Consider the following 14865-nt stretch of genomic DNA (forward strand, 5'->3'; position numbering starts at 1 on the left):
CTGGGCCCCTCAGGGGACCAAAAAAAAAAATCAATCCTGCTTTCTTATTCCCTCCTCCCTAGTAGGCTGCCTTGCTCCTCCATTTGGATTGGTGACAATTCCTAAACTTTATTTGGTGAGCGCTATCTTGTCAACCTGCAATGTTATCAGTTTCTATGTTATTGTTTTTTCTTGTAAGGAAAAAAAAACTTCAATAAAAATGTTTAAAAAAAAAAAGCCAAACAAACATGAAGCAGGAAGAGCCTATAATAATGTAGGGTTCTGTGGCAAGAGCACACGCTCTGCATTTTTCAAATACAGTTCCAAGACCCTCCGTTTTTTTATCTTCATGTTTGGGAAAGGTTTTTTTTTTTGCTTTAACTAGACAACAATCTATATAGACCTTTAAATCTATTAGATTTTAAAATGCTACAAATGTTTGCATTTGGATAACCTGTTTTATAAACTTCCTGCAGACAACGGGTAGGATTTTGCCAAAGGAGAAAATTAACCTGAAAAGAAATTCATTCTCTCCTGGAGAGGACCTCAACTGGACCAGAGAAGTAACCCGTGAGCCCTCAATTTCTGTTGTAAGTGTTTTAATAGTGTTTTAATTTGATAAAGATGTATAATATTGATTCAGATGTTTTTGGCAAACAACACTTGAATGTTGAAGACACAACAATATTAAATGTTCAGTAAATTATTAGGGTCCTTTCACCCGGGCATTCCGCTCGGCGGACTCCTTTTTGCTCAGTTGGAATTAATCCGCCGATCCCTGCCTTGCAGGCGGATGATAGGTCCGTGTCTGCTCACTGGGCAGAGATGGACATGTCAGAGCCCACCTCTCCTCTATGGGAATTCGGATGAAAACGGACCGCCTGTCTGTTTTCATCCGCTTCTCCAGACGGATGGAAATTTGGGTTACCATCCGTCTGGTTTTCAAGGATCTGATCGGATAGCAGCGGGTGTCAGCGGACATGCCATCGCTGATATCTGCTGCTCCATAGGGGTGCATGGAACATTCGATCAGGTCCGGCTGAAAAACTGACAGGCGGACCTGATCGGAAAGCCAGTGTGAAGGGGGCCTTAGTTAGTGTCTGTGGGTTTAGATTTGTTTCTTTTATCTTGCGCCATTCTCATGTAGTTTAAAAGTTATACTACTGGTTGGTGATTCTTCTTACACCAGTGGCATCCTAATAGTAACTAAATGGCAACTAAAAGGCAACCTCCTGGCAGTTACTCAGCACCTTTTAGAATGGGCTATATTGTACTTTTACTTATTAGAAACAAAAGCCGGTTGATTTATTTAATTTGAATATATTAACCTTTTTTAAACCTTCACTGCAGGACACAGGAAAGTTAATTCTTAGACTATATGGCTGTTCGCCATTGTTTGCTGTTGCCAGCCCCTAATGGGACATTTTAGTAGTCTAAACATTTACTTCCTTGTCAAATGACAGCAGAATGGTGTGGCTCTTGTTCTGGGACGACATCCTATGATGGAGCCCCAGAACGGCTGCTCTTTCACACCTGGCGATCGTGGCCATGCCATGTTCCTAGGACACACCAGTGACCTGCAATCAGTGCCCATCAGTGACACCAATTAGTGCCCATTAATAATGCCAGTCAGTGCTCATGAGTGTGGCATATTAGTGCCTCCTAATTAGTGCCCATAAGTGCCACCTCATCAGTGTCCATCAGCTACTGACCAACTAAGAAAAGCATTTTTCTCTTACGTCCTCTGACAGACGCAGCCATTTCAAGTTTCATCACAATTGGGTAATGGCACCCTCTGCAGGAGCAGGCTAGGTAGTGAAGCTTCATTAAAAAAACTTTCACTAGACACATCCTTAGGAGCTGTCCCTTCAGACATTACTCCCAGACACATATAGCTTACTCATCAGTTTCTTTCTGCCTAGCTTAGGAGTAGGACCTAGGTTTCCCTGCTGGGACTCCGGTCTCAGTTTTTGATTTTCTTTGAAAAATGTTTATTTATTTTATTATTCGCTCACTATCGCTAGCTAGTGTTAGGGGGATCCTCCTGGTGAAGTACAAGCGACAGGGTTTCGCACTGCATAATCTAGATCCTTATGGTACCCCAGCCTAGCCACCGAGTGTGTGCGGTTTGTGGTCCCCCCAGGCCTCGCCACGGCAGTGACCCAAAAGATGGGGACGAGCCTGCGGAGAGCATCTTCGCTGGGACGCATCAACCTTGGAAAGCCTTGAGTTGCAGCGTCCCCTCTTGGCTGATAGCACCCCCACTCAGGGTGGAAGGTGAGCTGTATCGGAGCGGAGCCCGCGGTCCATGGTATGGTGAGGGATGCTACCCCAGTGTCCCTGGGACAGTCCTCTGGGGATGGTGATGTGGGCCCACTCCTTGGGATGTCAGAGCTGCGGTCTCTGTGAGATCCCCCTGGCCGGTCGGGACGGATCCTGCCTCCCTGCTCCATATAGGGGCGCTCTAGCGTCGTCCACTGCCTTGGGGGGCTTGGGGTGTATGGTTCCTACCTTGTCCTGGGGGGGTTTCCTGCGCTGGATTCCCGTGGTGGCCAGGGTCCTGATTGCTGGTGCCTTTTTCGGCCGCCATCTTAGGTGTGGCCAGCCTAGCTGCATCAGTTTAAGGGCAGCAGCCATTTTTCTCTTACGTCCTCCGACAGTCGCCGCCTCTTCATATTCGTCACATATGGGGTATTAGACTTTGCTCCGAAGGAGTAGCTAGGCAACAGAATATGTTAACAATAAAGCTTTTAACATATCCCACCCTCAAGGGGTGGTCCCCTCAGTCAATACCCTCCTACTTCCTGCAACCATATCTCAGTTTTAATGTCTAGCTTGTCAGGAGTGGCTGGCTCTCTCTGTGCTGGGGCTTTGTGCCCCAGACTCTTTCTTCTTTTTAAAATTTTGTTTGAGTTTTCTCTCTACCTTTACTTAGCTGTTATTTTGTCAGCGTTAGTTAGTTCTTCGGATGAAGAGGATCATGCGGACTGGGTCTCGGGCTGATCCCCCTGGTCGCAGGTCGTGGGTCAGTGGCTTCCCAGTCTGCCATCGAGCGTTCAGCCAGGTAACGCTCCTGGCATAGTGAACGACCCATCCCTGTTCGGTGCAGGGATGATTGGTGAGGTGGCTACCTCACTGGACGCTGTGCGGTTTCTTAACCCCCATTTTGTGCGTCTTGAATTGCGACTCTCCCTGCCTCATGTGCAGCGGCTTGTTCGCCTGTGCGGGTCCCTCACGCCATGTGAGGTAAGTGTATTTATGTGGGGACCTGTCTGTCTGGGGGGGTGTCAGTCTGGGACTGTGTAACCTGCCTCTATTCACACTGCTTGTCTCCCTATCTCTCGGCTGCATGCTGTGGGCTGCAAGGGGGGGGGGGAGCTGTATGACACTGTGTGTGTCAGACTGGTCAGTGTGAGAAGCTGTGTGCTGGGGGGCATGTTTTTTTGGCATGTTTGGGCATATACAGCGATCGCTGCGGCGATCTGACATGCATTCTGATATTGGAATGTAATGTGTGTGTTTTAATGCACTGTGGAGCGGCGGTTTCGGCGCCAAACGACGCCATTTTGCCTACACCCGCTCCGGCCGCATGGTTTACATGCATGGCGGCCATTTTCTTGTAGCCTCCATAGGCTTACATAGAGCGCCCTGGCAGCATCACTTCCTCTTTCCAGGAACACCGATCGAGGCAGCAGCAGCGGCGAGGGTCTCCTCAGGTTTTATCCTTCTGTTCTTGCTATCCATTGCCTGTGTTCAGTTTGCATATTCCCTGTGGGGGGCTCATTGTGCTTGAGTGTGGTGCGGTGGGCTGCGCTTGCCGCGCTTGCTTAAAAGGGGCAGTTAACCCTTGGTTGTCTGGCATTACAGGGGCAATGGATTCTCAGGAGGGCAAATTTCCTACAGTATTGGTGGAAAGCCAGGGGACCGCTGTTTCCCCCCCAGGGGGGGATTTAGCCACTATTGTGGCTGGCCTTGCTGCTCAGGTGCAAATGCTGGTGGCTGCTCAATCTACTAAAAGGCCCAGAGTTGCTCTTTCCTCTGATTCTGAGGGTGAAGGTGATGGGGCTGTTATGGCAGGGGCCTCCTTATCGGGGTCCCGCTCCTCTCTTGATCTAGTGGGGTCTGAGGTGGAGGCTGAAGTTGAGGGGGTTGATAATTCTCCCCCTGGCTCGCCTGAAGAGCTTGCAATCATGGATGAGTTGATTGCTTCCATTAAGCAAACGCTGCGTTTGCAGGACGAAGTGTGTCCCCCCGCTGCCTTGGCGGCTTATGGGACGCAGAGGAAACGCAGGACGCCGCAGGTGTTTCCCTGCAATGATGATTTTCAGCGCGCTGTTAAGGATCAATGGCGCAATCTGCGCAAACCTTTTGCGGTACCAAGTAGATTCAAGCTGGGTTATCCTTTTTCGCCTTCCACTGATGAAAGGTGGTGTGTGCCTCCACCAGTGGATCATGCAATTGCGGTTTTGAACAAAGCCACTGCGATTCCTGCAGAGGATTCCCCTGTTTTCCGTGATGCCACGGATAGGAGACTGGAGTCTCTTGCCCGTCATACTTATTCTGTTACGGGTTCTATGCTTAAGGCTCTGTTTGCTTCTCTCATGGCGGCCCAGGCGATCGCAAGTTGGACGCAGATGCTTAGGCGCATCCTAGTGGCCGACTCGGCCTCGCCGGCGACCCTGGATATGGTGGATCAAATCCACCAGGGTGTCATGTATCTGTGTGATGCGGACCTGGACCTGATTCCGTTGGCTGCACGTGTGCACAGCGTGGCGGTGTTGTCTCGCCGCCTGATTTGGTTAAAATGTTGGTCGGTGGACCAATCTTCACGTAAGACCTTAGCCAATCTGCCTTATGATGGGTCTCACCTTTTTGGGGAGTCCCTGGATGTGTTGATTAAGGGGATCACCGGGGGTAAGAGCACTCTCTTGCCCCATTTCCCCAAGGCTAAGGGGGCTTCTGGGAAGAAGCATGCTAATTTTCGGCCCCCTCAGGGGTCCTTTCGTGCCTTTCGGCCGCACTACAAGGGCAAACCGTTCAAAGGTCAAGGTTCTCAGAAGAAGCCCTGGTCTGGTAAACAGAAGTCCGGCCAATCTGGACCTGCAGCCCATAACAGTTCGGCCTGAAGGGGCGCCCTCACCCAGTTTTGGGGTGGGGGGACGCTTGCTCGGTTTTCTTCAGCCCTGGTTGGCCCGTGTGCGGGACAGATGGGTTCAGGAAATCGTTCGATCTGGTTACAAGATCGAGTTTCTCTCTCGGCCGGAGAGCAGATTTTTTCCCTCAAATCTTCAACTGTCTCCAGAGCGCTTGCGGGACCTGCACCTGGCGGTGCGGGACCTGAGGGCTCAGGGAGTGGTGGTTCCGGTGCCTCATCGGGACAGGTTTCGGGGGTTTTATTCCAATCTGTTCACCGTGCCCAGAAAGGAGGGCAAAGTTCGTCCGATTCTGGACTTGAAGGCTCTGAACCGCTCTGTGCGGGTTCGCAAGTCCCGCATGGAATCCCTGCGGTCGGTGGTGGCTGCCCTGGTTCCGGGGGAATTCATGGCCTCCATCGATTTGAAGGATGCGTACCTTCACATCCCCATATTCGAGGGTCATCAGAGGTACCTTCGATTTGCCATTGCGGAGGATCACTACCAGTTCGTGGCGTTGCCCTTTGGTCTCGCCTCGGCTCCGCGGGTCTTCACCAAGGTGCTTGCACCGGTTCTGGCATTATTGAGGGCCCAGGGCGTTTCTGTCCTGGGCTATCTGGACGACATTCTGGTTCGGTCTGCGACCAGCCAGGGTCTGGAGAAGGACCTGTCTGTCACGATGCAAACTCTGCAGGAGTTTGGTTGGACGATAAATTTTCCAAAGTCGACACTGAGTCCGTCTGTTCGTCTTCCCTATCTGGGAATGATTCTGGACTCGGTGCAGGCGAAGGTCTTCCTGCCGGAAGACAAGCTCAGGACTCTCCAGGAGGAAGTCAGGTCCCTAAGGGACGTTCCGCACTCGTCTCTGCGGACGTGTATGAGATGTCTGGGATTGATGGTCTCGGCCTTCGAGGCGATTCCATTCGCCCAGTTTCACACGCGGGGTCTCCAAGCGGAGATCCTGTCCAGGTGGGACGGGCGACCTCAATCTCTGGATCTTCAAATCTCGTTGAGGAAACCTTCTGTGGTGGCTCCAGTCCCCGTTGGTGTCCGGGGGCAAGTCGTTTCGTCCGATCTCGTGGACGGTAATCACCACGGATGCCAGCCTGTCGGGCTGGGGTGGAGTTCTGGGCGTTCTGTCCGCCCAGGGGACTTGGTCGGAGGGGGAGTCTTCCCTTCCGATCAACATTCTGGAATTGCGTGCGATAAGTCTCTGTCTTCATCGCTGGACGGACCGGCTGCAGGGCTGCCCGGTTCGGGTGCAGACGGACAATGCCACGGCGGTGGCCTACATCAACCACCAAGGGGGCACCAGGAGTGCCCGAGCGGCTCGAGAAGTGGCCGACATTCTGTCTTGGGCCGAGACTCATGTCCCGGCGATAACGGCGGTTCACATTCCGGGGGTGGAGAACTGGCAGGCGGACTATCTGAGTCGCCAGACCCTGGATCAGGGGGAATGGTCTCTCCACCCGGCTGTCTTCCAGATGTTGTGCGCGAAGTGGGGTCTTCCAGATGTGGACCGGTTCGCGTCTCGTCTCAACAACAAGGTGAAGAGGTTCGTGGCAAGGACGCGCGACCCTCGGGCAGACGCGTCGGACGCGTTAGTGGCCCCGTGGCATCAGTACAGGCTGATGTACGCGTTTCCACCGATTCAGTTGCTGTCCAGGTTCCTTCGCAGGTTACACTCGGAACGCAGCACGGTGATTCTTGTGGCACCGGACTGGCCTCGCCGGTCCTGGTACGCAGACCTCGTGAATCTGGCGGTCGACGCCCCGTGGCGTCTGCCTCTTCGAGACGATCTACTGTCTCAAGGACCGATATACCATCCTGCTTTACAGTCGCTGGCTTTGACGGCCTGGCTGTTGAGACCGAGGTCCTGAAGGAGAGGGGTCTCTCTCCAGAGGTCGTTCATACTTTAATCAACGCGAGGAAGTCTTCCTCCGGGAAGGTTTATTACCGTACTTGGAAGGCCTATTTTGCCTGGTGTGAGTCCAGGGGGTTTTCACCCCGCACGTACTCGGTTTCCCGTGTGCTGTCTTTCCTTCAAACGGGTGTTGATCAGCGTTTGGCGCTGGCTACCATAAAGGGTCAGGTGTCTGCGCTGGCCGTTCTGTTTCAACGTCCCGTGGCTTCCAACTCCTTGGTTGGCACCTTTGTTCAGGGTGTGCGGCATCTGGTCCCCCCTAGGCGGGATCCTCTGCCCCCTTGGGACTTGAATCTCGTTCTATCTGTGTTACAACGTGCTCCTTTTGAACAGATCAGGGAGATCTCGTTGTCTATGTTGTCCAAAAAGGTCGCCTTTTTGGTGGCGATCACTTCGGCTCGCAGAGTGTCGGAGCTAGCGGCTTTGTCCTGCAAGTCTCCGTACCTGGTTATTCATTTGGATAAGGTGGTCTTGCGACCTAATCCTTTGTTTCTTCCGAAACGAGTTTCGGAATTCCATCTTAATGAGGATATTGTCTTGCCTTCGTTGTGCGCGAAGCCTAAACATCCAAAGGAGGTGAGATTGCATTCTCTGGATGTTGTTCGGGCGATAAGGGTTTACCGAGTCTTTTCGAAAGACGGACTCCTTGTTTGTTCTTCCAGAGGGTCCTCGGAAGGGCATGGCGGCTTCGGCCTCTACCATCGCCAAATGGATCAGGCAGACCATTGAACAGGCCTATGCTTTGCAGGGGAAGGTTCCCCCTGTGCCTGTGAAGGCGCACTCTACTAGATCTTTGAGTACGTCTTGGGCCTGTCGTCATGGGGCTTCTGTAGCCCAGGTGTGTAAGGCGGCGACCTGGTCGACCGTACACACGTTCACAAAATTCTACAAAGTAGATGTTCAGGCATCAGCGGATGCTTCCTTTGGCCGCAAGGTTCTTAGTGCGGCTGTTCCCTAGGGTCCCTTGTTGGGGACTCCTGGCTGTTGGGATAAGTTTTGTATCCCCTGGTTTTTTGTCTTTTCCTGGGTTGTTGCTCCTGTTGAGCACTTGTTTTTCCTGTTGCCCAGCTGGTTTCCTTCCTTTGGTAAGGTTCCTTTCTTTGATGCGGAGACTGCGTTGCCTTTTCGGCGCGGATGCGTTTCCCACCCCTCATGTTTGCACTGCTTTGGGACGTCCCCATATGTGACGAATATGAAGAGGCGGCGACTGTCGGAGGACGTAAGAGAAAACGGAATTTTTGTAAAATCTTACCTGTAAAATTCCTTTCTCTGAGTCCTCCGACAGTCGCCGCCCCCGCCCCTCTTTTGGGGTTTGGTTGTATACTCTACTGCTATTCCACTAAAACTGAGATATGGTTGCAGGAAGTAGGAGGGTATTGACTGAGGGGACCACCCCTTGAGGGTGGGATATGTTAAAAGCTTTATTGTTAACATATTCTGTTGCCTAGCTACTCCTTCGGAGCAAAGTCTAATACCCCATATGTGACGAATATGAAGAGGCGGCGACTGTCGGAGGACTCAGAGAAAGGAATTTTACAGGTAAGATTTTACAAAAATTCCGTTTTTGCCTTGTGTGCTTTTGGCGCCGTTTCCGGCGCCATCTTGGATGTGGGCAAGCCGCATTGTGAGGGCGGCTGCCATTTTCTCTGGGCTTCCCCTATACTTTCTATTGGCACCATGTTTGTGTGACTCAGGGGGCACTTCGGCCTCTAGTGATGTTTGGTCACTTGCTGCAGAGAAGTGTGGAGAGTGGTGTGTCTACCTCTCTCAAGCACAGTAAGGGGGTCTTTTGGGGTATTTCCTCAGACACATTTGATTTAATCAGTTTATCTGCTTATTAAAGGGGGACTCCAGCAGCAGCGCGAGATAGCGGTGCGGGCTGCCATCGCGGATATAAAGGGCCAGCGTTTCTTTTTTTTATCTCATTGCCAAAATGGAGTCCAAGAATGACAATTTCCCCACTGATCTGGTGTGTGCATCCGGGACATCCGGATCACCTTCCCTAACATCTTTTATCTGCAGCCATTGAAACTTTGCCGTCCAAAGTTGATCTTGTCATGTCACAAGTTAATATTCAAAAACGGCTGATGCCCTCTCAGTCTTCTGATTCAGAGCCTGATGTGGTTGCCACAGACATTGCCCTCCCTGAGAGATCCTGGCCTCCAACTCAGAAGACGATGAGGATGAGTTCTCCTCCGCTGCAGCGTGGGAACGCGCTTTGGTTGAAGCAATTGTTTGCTCCGTCAGGGAGACTGTGAATGTTAATGATGAGCCCACCCAGTCAGGAAAGCGGATTGTCTTCGGGCAAAGCCCAGAAGTCGGGTCAGGTTTTCCCCTGCCCCGAGGAGTTTCACGATATAGTGAAAAAACAGTGGCGACGCATTAAGCACGTGCTGGCGGTGCCTAAGCATTTTCAACGCCGCTACCCCTTTGCGGACCCGGTTTCCAATCGCTGGACAGTGTCCCCTATGGTGGACCACACGGTTTCCCGGTTGAATAAATCCACGGTGGTGCCCCTGGAGGACTCCCCGGTGTTTAAAGACCCGATGGGTCTTCGGGTTCCACCGACTCTCATTGAGCTCACGGACCAAATGGCCCAGGCCATGGTGTATCTGTGTGACGCGGCCCTGGATGAGGCTCCCCTGGTCGCAAGAGTCTCTGCGGTGGGGATTGCACTTCTCTGCATGGTGTGACTTAAAAGCTGGGCGGCGGACCATGCCTCTAAGAAGAACGTTCTGATCTCCCCTATTTGGGGGAACGCCTTTTTGGATGAGTCCGAGCATAGCCAGTCCAGTTCAGAGGACGGTTTATCCTCCGCATGAAGGGACACCCTCACCTTCTTCCGGGGTGGACGACAGTCTGCGTTGCCTTCCAGAACCCTGGGCGTTTCTGGTTCAGGACTCATGGGTTTATAAACTAATTCATTCGGGGTTCAAGTCCGTATTTCGCTCTCGCCCAGCAGACAGGTTCTTTCCACCATGTCTCCATTTATCTCCGGGATTGTTTGTGGGCTCCCAGGGAGGCGGTGCGGGCTCCACTTGCACAGGGAGTGGTGGTGCTGTTTCCCCGTGCAGGAAAGGTTTCGGGGTCTTTTTTCACCCCTTTTCCCAGTGCCCGGGTACCTGAGGCTACACCAAGGTTTGACCGGGGTGTTAGCCTTGTTCCCGCTCAGGGTATTGCCATCCTCGGGTATCTGGACGATTACCTGTTGAGAGCGGGTTATCACCCAACCCTGTTGGGCGATCTGTCGATCTTCCTGTCCTGGAGTTCAGGGCGATCAAACTCTGCCTGCTCCTTGGACGCCTCGGCTGCACGGTCTCCCGGTTCGGGTGCAGTCCGACATTGCCACGGCTGTGGATTACATCGATCATCAAGGGGGGACCTGGAGTGCCCGGGAGGCTAAGGAAATTCCCAAGATTCTGACTTTGGCCGAGGCGCATGTTCCAGCTCTCTCCGCTGCATCTGGAGGTGTTTTGTCTCCTGTGTACCTGGTGGGGGACACCGGACGTGGATGGGTTTGCGTCTCGTCTCCACAGAAAGGTGGAAAGGTTGGCGGCCAGGGGTTGAGATCCTCTGGCAGACGCCACAGACGCGTTGGTGGTGCCTTTGCTGATTTATGCCTTTCCTCCGATTCAAATGCTGTCCAAGTTCCTCGCAGATGGCGTTTGAACAGGTGCAGGTGATTCTGGTGGCCCCAGACTGGCCTCGCTGGTCTTGGTACGTGGACCTCGTAAAGATGGTCGTCGAGCCTCCTTGGTGGCCGCCTCTCAGGGTAGATCTGCTGTCTCGAGGGCCGATCTTCCATCCTGCTTTACGGTCTCTGGCTTTAACGGCTTGGCGGTTGAAGGCCAGCTGTTAAACAGAGGTCTCTCCGATGCTGTAATTCCTACCTTGCTGAGAGGTAGGCTACCTCCAGGAAGATTTACCATCCTACCTGGACAGCGTACATTGCCTGATGTGAGTCACAAGGGTTGCATCCTCGCTCCTTTTCGGTGGCGAGGGTGTTGGCTATCTTGATGAAAGGGGTGTTGGCTATCTTGATGAAAGGTTGACCAGAGGGCATCCTTGGATGCCTTCTTTGGCCGCAGAGTTTTACAGGCTGCGGTATGTTGAAGAGACATGCTTTTTTCTTCCTGGGGTGAATTTATGTTCTGGGGTTAGCTCCTGTAGGTTGAGCTTATGTTGCCCTGTTGGCTACGTTTTTTTTCTGGCCTTAATGACATGTTGCCATTTTGGTTTTGTTTCTTTCCCACCCCTCACAACTGCACTGCTTTGGGACATCTCATCAATTGTGATGAGATTTGGAAGGGCTGCGTCTGTCAGAGGACGTAAGAGAAAATAGAATTTTGTAAGAGCTTAACGAAAAATTATTTTCTCTGAGTCCTCTGACAGATGCAGCCCCCGCCCCTCTATTTTGGGGTTGGTTGTCTTCCTGTACTACTGGCTACGAAACTGATTAGTATGCTCCATGTGTCTGGGGGTAATGTCTGAAGTAACAGCCCCTAAGGGTGTGCCTAGTGAAAGTTTAATGAAGTTTCACTACCTAGCCTGCTGCTGCAGAGGGCGCCATTACCCAATTGTGAGGAAACTTGGAAGGGCTGCGTCTGTCAGAGGACTCAGAGAAAATAATTTTACAGTGAGTTCTTTTTTTTTTTCAAAATCTTTTTTTTTTTTGTGTAAAAAGTAAAAAAAAAAAACCAGCAGTGATTAAATACCACCAAAAGAAAGCTCTATTTGTGTGGGAAAAAAATGCTAAAAATTTCATTTGGATACAGTGTTGCATGAAGTGTGACAGCGTTGAAAGCTGATAATTGGCCTATGCAGAAAAAATGGGGGGGGGGGGGAGTGCCCAATAGGCAAGTGGTAAGAAAGCGGGAAAATCTTATGCATACAGTACAGAACACAGGCTGGATATTCATAGACTCTGGGTAAAGGCTGGTACAGTTTATTGGACACCCTCAAGCTTTTGAGGACTTGCCCCCTGTGCATCCCCCTATAACTCTACCTTATTCCCTGAGTCCACAGTTTTTTGCTAATGTCATAATGCCATAGACCTCTTCTTCCTTATGGAGAAATAACTTAGCTTTCTAGTTTGTTTTAGCTCTGTATTCTTTGATCAGCATCTCACTGTCTTCTAAAACCACATTAGAAGCATTGAAGTCTGATTGGTGCAACCTTAGTAAAGCCTTGAGAGTTGTGCCCCCACCCACATCATGGAGAGAGCCTGTATTGTTGGTTTGAGCACTGGATCCTGCACAGACGCTCACCTCCGCACTTGGTGCAATGCTTGTAGCTAACTGTACTATACAGATCCAGGGCTGAGGTACATCACTATGGATCCCAAACCCTAAATACTCTTTCAGTGGTATGGCCATTGTGACAGGTATAGCCATGACCCTTGTTTGGGTGTCTTTGTGAGTACCCCACAGGCGAATACCCTCACCCATAGCAATAGTGGAAACCAGGCAAACGTGAACCTCAGCAAAACTCAGGCATTTACTCCGCCGAAGGCCCACACAACCCACATCTCATAGTGAGTATGCTTATTTTGCTTCAGAGAAGGACCCTTTTTTAACACCGGTCTCTGCATCCAATTCTAGCTCTCTCTCAGGCACCCAACAAGACTTTTCTTCAAGTATTTTACAGCAGGGCTTGAGAATTTTGCTTTGAAACTAGAAGCCAGCTAAAAAAGTTAGGACCCAATTTTTTTTTTCTTTTTTCAACTAACAGTGTTTACAGGTAGAACATTTAATTGAAGGTGAACTTATCCTTTAACCCTTTCGCTGCCAGAGCGGTTTTGCGTTTTTTTGCACACGATTAAAAAATAATTTAAGGTCTGAAAATTACATAAAACAAAAAACATGATATACCGTATTTATGGGCGTATAACACGTACTTTTTCCTCCTAAAAATGGAGGAAAAAGTTAGTGCTTGTTATACGCCAATATAATAAAGAAAAAAAAGTCCAGGAAGCAGCTCCGAGAGGTAGAAGGGGCGGGCGGCGCCCAGGAGAAGGAAGGACGCGCTGTCATCGGAAGTCCCGCCTCCTATGCCGACGTCTATCATAGGCGCCGGGACTTCCGATGACAGCGCGTCCCGCCCCCTTCTACCTCTCGAGGCTCCTTCCTGGACATTTTTTAAAAGTGATTCGGATAGTGTCACTGGTGCTGGCTAGGCTGCAATCATGGGCACTGGCGCTGGCGAGGCTGCAATCATGGGCACTGGCGAGGCTGCAATCATGGGCACTGGCGCTGGCGAGGCAGCAATTATGGGCGCTGGCGAGGCTGCATGTATGGGCACTGCACTGGCGAGGCTGCATGTATGGGGCACTGTGCTGGCGAGGCTGCATGATGGGCACTGCGCTGGCGAGGCTGCATGTATGGGCACTGCGCTGGCGAGGCTGCATGTATGGGCACTGCGCTGGCGAGGCTGCATGTATGGGCACTGCACTGGCGAGGCTGCATGTATGGGCACTGCACTGGCGAAGCTGCATGTATGTGCACTACACTGGCGAGGCTGCATCTAAGGCGAGTCTGAATTGTGGGCACTGCGCTGATGAGGCTGCATTCGTGGGCACTGCGCTGATGAGGCTGCATTTGTGGGCACTGGTGAGACTACATTTGATTTAAAAAAAATGTTCTGAGTTCAAAGCTGTTTATTTTAAATTTCAGCTTTTTTCCTGAAATTTCTCCCCTAAAATTTAGGTGCGTGTTATACGCCAATAAATACGGTATTTCTCTATATATCTATTTCTTTCATTGACGGTCACAGCGCTCCATTTTCAGAACTGTAGGGTTTTATCGCATCCTACAGAAGTAGGACACTAGGCAGAAAAAACAACTTGGCTATGCCTATGGGCAGTGATAGCTAGTATACATCCCCCTCTCTGCTATAGGCTTCAGTTTTTTTCTGCCTAAGGACCTTGCTCCCTGTTGGGATCTCTGGTTCTGGCAATTTTTTCTCTTTTATTTTTTCTTCCAGGTTTTTTCTTGCAGAGATCTAAAATCAACAGCCGGGCTGGACATTTAGATCCAGTGGTCCCCCCTGTCCAGGCCATCGACTGCATGCAGACCATCAGCTATGCGCTAGGTTGGACGCGACGTAGCCCCACTGGACGGGGGCTGACCAGCAAGTTAAACACCCTCGCAGGGTCACATATGACCGGGCACCTGGTCCGATCACAGCGATTCCATGACCGACCCCCCCCCCCCAATTTCGGTGGCGAGGGGATCTGTTTGGAGTTTGTGTGCCCGCATCCCTGAGTCAGTAAGTATGGTCCCCCCTCTTCTCCTGGTGTGGTGTGGAGCAGGCGCAGGTGGTCGGATCTATGGGTTCCCTTCCTCCCTCTCAGGCCCCCCCCCCCGCTTTGTAATGCGGGGATGGGGTTTTTAGTCTGTCACCCCCCTCCCCTCTGAGGGATAGTCCTGTGGGCCGATGCGGGGGGTTACTAGATATGGGAGCTGTTCCTGGCAGGGCCTACTGGGCTGGTCGCCGGCAGTAGTTTCTGGGGATAGGGGGAGGGAGCATGTTTTTGGGGCCCTGGTCTTCCTCTGGCTGCCATGTTTATGTGGTCCAGTGGCCATGTTTTTTGGGTCCGGCGCCCATTTTCTGTTTCGGCATGCTTTGAAGCAGCTACCATTTTCTTGGAGCCGCGCAACGGCAGATGTGCACGTCTGGGCCCCTCCTCTTTTCCCTTGTGTGGATTCCCAGGTTTCCTTCCTTTTGGATGCTGCACGTGGGTCTCTGCCCTTCTGATGTCTGGTGCTCGGTGCCCCTCCTGGGTAGTGGTGAGTCTGGTTGGGGTTCCCTCTCTCTGCTATTGTAGTGGGG

The 14865-nt window shown here is 51.5% G+C and overlaps 1 protein-coding gene across 1 annotated transcript in view; it reads left to right on the forward strand.

The window, feature by feature from the left end:
* Positions 1-14865, forward strand: part of PIWIL2 (piwi like RNA-mediated gene silencing 2) — a 727256-nt gene that overhangs the window by 419054 nt on the left and 293337 nt on the right. The window contains exon 13 of the mRNA XM_082255773.1: positions 456-569. Coding sequence (XP_082111899.1) covers positions 456-569 — 114 coding nt within the window. The remainder of the gene's footprint in view (positions 1-455; positions 570-14865) is intronic.

Source organism: Pelophylax lessonae, assembly GCF_965119305.1.
Source record: "Pelophylax lessonae genome assembly, chromosome: 4".
Lineage (NCBI taxonomy): Eukaryota > Metazoa > Chordata > Amphibia > Anura > Ranidae > Pelophylax > Pelophylax lessonae.